This window comes from Oncorhynchus gorbuscha, linkage group LG05 (genome assembly GCF_021184085.1).
Source record: "Oncorhynchus gorbuscha isolate QuinsamMale2020 ecotype Even-year linkage group LG05, OgorEven_v1.0, whole genome shotgun sequence".
NCBI lineage: Eukaryota > Metazoa > Chordata > Actinopteri > Salmoniformes > Salmonidae > Oncorhynchus > Oncorhynchus gorbuscha.
This window is the reverse complement of record NC_060177.1, coordinates 82,961,689-82,967,688: the sequence shown is the minus strand read 5'-3', so window position 1 is coordinate 82,967,688 and position 6,000 is coordinate 82,961,689. Positions and strand designations below refer to the sequence as shown.

The 6,000-nt window shown below is 43.3% G+C and overlaps 1 protein-coding gene across 1 annotated transcript in view; it reads left to right on the top strand.

Moving 5' to 3' along the window:
• The first annotated feature begins 4,252 nt into the window (after positions 1–4,252).
• LOC124035282 (reticulon-4 receptor-like) overlaps positions 4,253–6,000 on the top strand; it is a 94,303-nt gene continuing 92,555 nt past the window's right edge. Inside the window, exon 1 of the mRNA XM_046348737.1 lies at positions 4,253–4,797. Within this exon, the coding sequence (XP_046204693.1) occupies positions 4,761–4,797 (37 nt within the window). The 5' untranslated portion in view covers positions 4,253–4,760. The remainder of the gene's footprint in view (positions 4,798–6,000) is intronic.

Genomic DNA, 6,000 nt, shown 5'->3' with positions numbered 1-6,000 from the left:
ATGTACAGTCTCTTATTCTACAAAGGAGTCTATAGACTCCAACCGCACCCACAAAATACCTGTGTCCCTCTCAGTCCTGCAGTACCATTGTTTGAGTCTCAGATGGCATACTACGGGCCCTGGTCAAAAGTAGGGAACTATATAGGAAATAGGGTGCAACTTGGAATGGATATTTATGAAAAATCCACTACAGTGGTAATGTGGGTATCTTGGAGAGTAGAGACTGTAGACAACAACACATCCGCCCCACTGACCCTCAAAACGGGGGCCCCTCTGTGGTGTGTGCTTAGTCCCCTCCTGCACTCCCCTCCTGTTCACCCACAACTGTGTGGCCACGCATGACTCCATCACCATTATTAAGTTTGCTGACGACACTACGGTGGTAGCCTGATCACCGACGATGATGAAACAGCCGATAGTGAGGAGGTCAGAGACCTGTCAATGGGGTGCCAGGACAACAACCTCTCCCTCAACGTGATCAAGACAAAGGAGCCGAGCACATTCCCATCCACATCAATGGGGCTGTAGTGAAGTGGGTCTAGAGCTTCAGGTTCCTCTGTGTCCACATCACTGAGGATCTATCACGGTCCACACATACCAACACAGTCGTGAAGAGGGCACGACAACGCCTCTTCCCCCTCAGGAAGCTGAACAGACTTGGCATGGGCCCTCAGATCGTCAAAAGGTTCTACAGCATTGAGAGCATCTTACCTAATGCATCACCACTTGGTTTGGCAACTGATTTGCATCTGACGTCAAGGCACTACAGAGGGTTGTGTGTACGGCCCAGTACATCACTGAGGCCGAACTACCATCCATCCAGGACCTTTATATTAGGCTGTGTCAGAGGAAAGCCCTAAAATTGTCAAAGACTCCAGCCACCCAAGTCATAGACTGTTCTCTCTGTTACTGTAAGGCAAGCGGTGCCGATGCATCAAGTCTGAAACCAGCAGGACCCAGAACAGGTTCTACCCCAGAGTCATAAGACTGTTAAATAGTTAACCAAATAGCTATCCTTTTTGCACTAACTTTTTGGACTCATCACATACGGTGATGCCACTGTTTATTATCTATCATGTTGCATAGTCACTTTAAACCAAGTTATATGTACATATCTACAGGCCTCCCAAGTGGCACAGTGATCTGCTAGCTGTGCCACTAGAGATTCTGTGTTCGAGGTCAGGCTCTGTCGCAGCCGGCCGCGACCGGGAGTCCCATGGGGAAGCGCACAATTGGCCCAGGGTCGTCTGGGTTAGGGGAGGGTATGGCCAGCAGGGGTGTCCTTGTCACATCGTGCACTAGCGACTCCTGTGGCGGGCTGGGCGCAGTGCACGCTGACACGGTCACCAGGTGTGCGGTGTTTCCACTGACACATTAGTGCAGCTGGCTTCTGGGTTAAGTGGGCATTGTGTCAAGAAGCAGTGCAGCTTGGTTGGGTTGTGTTTCGGAGGACGCACGGCTCTCGACCTTCGCCTCTCCCTCGTCCGTACGGGAGTTGAGGATGAGACAAGACTTTAACTACGAATTCGATACCACGAAACTGGGGAGAAAAAGAGTTACAATTTTTTAAATAAATATGTACTTATCTACCTCAATTACCTTATACCCTTGCCCATCGACTCAGTTTTGATACCCCTTGTATATAGCCAAGTTATCATTACTTGTGCATTCATTATTACCTTTATTATTACGTCTTATTTATTTTATATTATTCCTTTATTTTCTCTCTCTGCATTGTTGGGAAGGGCCCATAAGTAAACATTTCACTGTTAGTCCACACCTGTTGTTTACCAAGCATGTGAGAAATACAATTTGATTAGATTTGATAATAAGGTGAGTGGAAGTAGTGTGATCAGTAATAGTATATCCCCACCCACACACAGACATATTGACATAATGGGAAAGAGTAACCTAGGCAACAGGCATGTTTACGCAGTCTATTTATTTACAAACTACTGCACATATAAACACTAATTATTCAGAAAATGGAAATGATCTACATGTGAAGGGAGTCTGCCATGTAGGGTAGAAGTAGGTTTTCATAGTAGCTACCCAGAACCCGTCTGGGATTTTAATTTACGATGGGAAAAACAGCTACTGTAAAACAAACAATGCATATTTTATTGAATTGAGACACAGCTGTAAGTGGAAACAGAGGTTAAAGTCTCTCCTTGCTTTTGTACAACATATGACCTTTGACCTTCCTGGTTATGGTTGTGTATGTTAAAATGTCAACTGCCGACCCATCCGGCCTCTACTGTAAAGAGATTCATGGAAGGAATTAAATTAGTGTCATTCAATAGCAAAGGTGACTGTAAACAAGGGTTAAACCCAATCTACCCAATTCAATTTTATTCAACAATCAATCCATGATCTGGCTGATATAGTATTCCTGAATTTCTTCGGTTTAGTGGCTGTTGCTTAAAATACACCATGAATTGTATTGTGGATTGCTGTTTCACCTGTGAAATGTTACAGGGCTCTCTATACATCAGAAATATAGATTAAGGTTAAGGGTGAGGATAAAATGCAGACTGTCATCTCTAATTTGAGGGTATTTTCATCTGACTACATATTTGTTGGAAACATTTGCTGTTTGTTTATGTTGTGTTTCTGATTATTTTCTGCCCAACAGAAATTAATGGTAAATCATTTATTGCGTCATTTTGGAGTCACTTTTATAGTAAATAAGAATAGAATATGCTTCTTAACACTTCTACAGTATTTGTCCCAGTACTTTTGCTCCCCTAAAATAGGGGACATGTACAAAAACTGCTGTAATTTCTAAATGGTTCACCAGATATGAATGAAAACATCCTCAATTTAAAGCTGACAGTCTCAAATCCAACCTTTTCAAATCCAACCTTCTCAAATCCAACCTTTTCAAATCCAACCTTCTCAAATCCAATCTTTTCAAATCCAAACTTTTGGAGCATAGAGCCAAAAGAATAAAAAATGCTTCACTGTCGTAATAATTACGGAGGGAACTGCAAGTTAATTACTATGTCAGAAGTGTAAACTAAAATCACTTTTTGCAGAGTGCTAGCCCACAGGCTTCAGGAGATGATTGCTCAATTGCATTCATATTTCATCATGTCCTTTGCATCTTCTACTGCATTTGGTTTCCATTAACAAATGGATAGCAGAAAGGGTACTAAAAAACGCCATGTATGTTACTATGACATCTGAAGCTTCAATTGCACTGGATCCACTTTGTTGCCCCAAGAGTAGCCTAGGCTGCTACATGGTGAGAGCATTTTCACCACTGAAGCTGCGCTGGTGCTGTGCATGGGCTGAAAGGACATCCTTACCATGTGGCAACTACACATTGACCCACCGCTAGGAGGCGCATGGTACTTAGAAATAACGGCGCGGGCGGTACTGATCTAATTCCCTTGGGTTTCAGTACATCTAGCCTGCAGAGTGCACAGCGAAGGGAATTTGTTTTCTCGGTCCAATCAGTCTCCGCAGCATGCATGCATCAATGGAGCTTAATATTCAATCACTTTTTAACTACGGTCTTTATTACATCAAATAGGTGTAATGGGCGCATCCACTCAAACGTTTCGCATGATCCCCTCAAGCTTTTTGTGCATTCCTGTGTACCCTACTACCGTTGTGTAATTGTAACCCAATGACGGTGCGCAAATTGATAAAACAATAAACTACGGTCTCCATTTTACCTTGATGGTTAATTTGGCGAATGCTAAACGGTGATGACGATTTGGGAGATTTCTATCAGACTAGAATTGTGTACTACATTTTAATGTAATAACAAAGGCTTGTATATTTAAAGGAAGGAAATTAAAACCATGTTCAAGAAAATGCTGCTTCTCAAATATCCCTTTTCCACTTATAATGCTTTTCGATCAGAACTGCGTTGCCCCTTCCCAACCATTATGCCTTGTCCCATAAGTAGGCTTAGCCGTTCACCTGCAAGGTGTATTTTGTTGTGTATTTTCGTATGCATGTGCGTTCTTGAGCATGTTTGATCCTAAACAGATTCCCCGCACGTCAAACCACCCGTATCTTCTAAAACATTCATTAGCGCGCAGTCCCTGATCCAGACCCATAAAACATTAAGCTTTGAACCCCTCTCTCTCTCTCTCTCTCTCTCTCTCTCTCTCTCTCTCTCTCTCTCTCTCTCTCTCTCTCTCTCTCTCTCTCTCTCTCTCTCTCTCTCTCTCTCTCTCTCTCTCTCTCTCTCACGGCACCGCCCTCTCTTTTATGCGACCCCCATGCAAACCCATGTTGTACTGCGCTGGGCAGTGCAGTCAATATCCAAACACATATAGATGTATTTCCGAATACAGTCAGTTCGAAATCAGACAGGATGTGTACATCAGTAGCCTGTCCATGGATTCCTTTCTGATTTCTTCTGTCTCTTTTAGACGTCACCAATTTTGGAACTTAGTGCTCTTTGTGTGTTTTTTTGTTGATTGTTCGCGCGTCCTTTTGGGGTGTTGTTCTACGCTCTGCGCTCCCGTAGCCTACGTTGTGTGTCGGTTGAGTTTGGATACTATACACTTCTTGTCTCGCTCCCACTGGCCCAGATGACTTTGCGCCGTTCCAGCCGGAGACGTTGTTCTCCAGTCGGCTTCAGCAGGAAAACATCCGGCTAAAGTTTGAATGTAACGGTGACTGGGAGGTCCGTGACAACACCGTGCCCTGGATTTGCAATTATCTATCGATTGCAACTAAAGAGCGGATATACAGTCTCCGCAAACAGGCTTCATCTGTTGGATTTATTCAACTACTGGATGTATTCAAAAATCATGAAGACCAGTCTTGTTGAGGGTAAGTACACAGGCAACATCCCATAAAGTTGATTATAGGTTGCATTGACTAGAATGATACAGGTACGTGATTGTAAATTAGGACACCAATACAATCGAAATCGAGCACCGTCATGCCCTCCGCACGCTACTACCTTGAGGAGGTAACTTGGAGGAGAGCGCGCGGAACCCCTAGAAATCAACGGAAGGTTGTTTGGATGGTTTGGACTAAGAGAAAAAATTTCTCAATGGATTTCGACTTGGTGAACATAGTGCAACTTGAATAAGTGCTTTTTGAAAGAAAAGTTATCATTATATTTGCGTTATTCTTACCTTCATAAAACAATATATTTATAAAATATAATAATATATGTTAATCTAGCTCTGACAGTATTGGATCAATAACGTTGAATATGAACATTGAAGGGGGTAATTAGTAGGTCTATATCTCATGTTGGCTAGTCATCATTAGTTGATTACCGTAAAACACATCCTCACACCATGAATGACTTTGATGTTATCAATAATGATTATATAGATATGACATTCTACCACTAGTCTATGGCCAAGGGACAGTAGCGTCAGTATATTTACACACAGTTTGGAATAACAACATGCTCGAGCGGATTTAGCAACCTCGCGCCTCGCTCGTATCTTCTATTTTTTGCGGTTTGTGCCATGGCCATTAGGAGCTGCTCTTTGATGAAGTCTGCAGATGGTCTGCTTTAATGCTCATGCCGGTCGGATTATATCGCTCTTTTCCAACTGCTTTACCCATAATTAATGGTTTAGTGGTGGCCTGGGCTATGTTTGTAACCAGTGCGACAACAGGGGGCACTAGGGTTTAGAGGGAAGGTGATTCTTAATGAATGCGGGTCGGGAGAGATCCAGATTTGTGTTGGTGATCATGTAGCAGTAAAATGAATCATGTAATGACTGGATGGTGTGTGTGTCGAAGGAGGGGGCATATCATAACTTCACGCACACACACGCACACACACACACACACACACACACACACACACACACACACACACACACACACACACACACACACACACACACACACACACACACACACACACACACACACACACACACACACACACACACACACACACACACACACACACACACACACACACACACACACAGACATTCAAACCCACTCTGCTTACGCAATATGTCGTGTACACTCCTATGGCCTCATGTTGTTCATTACTAA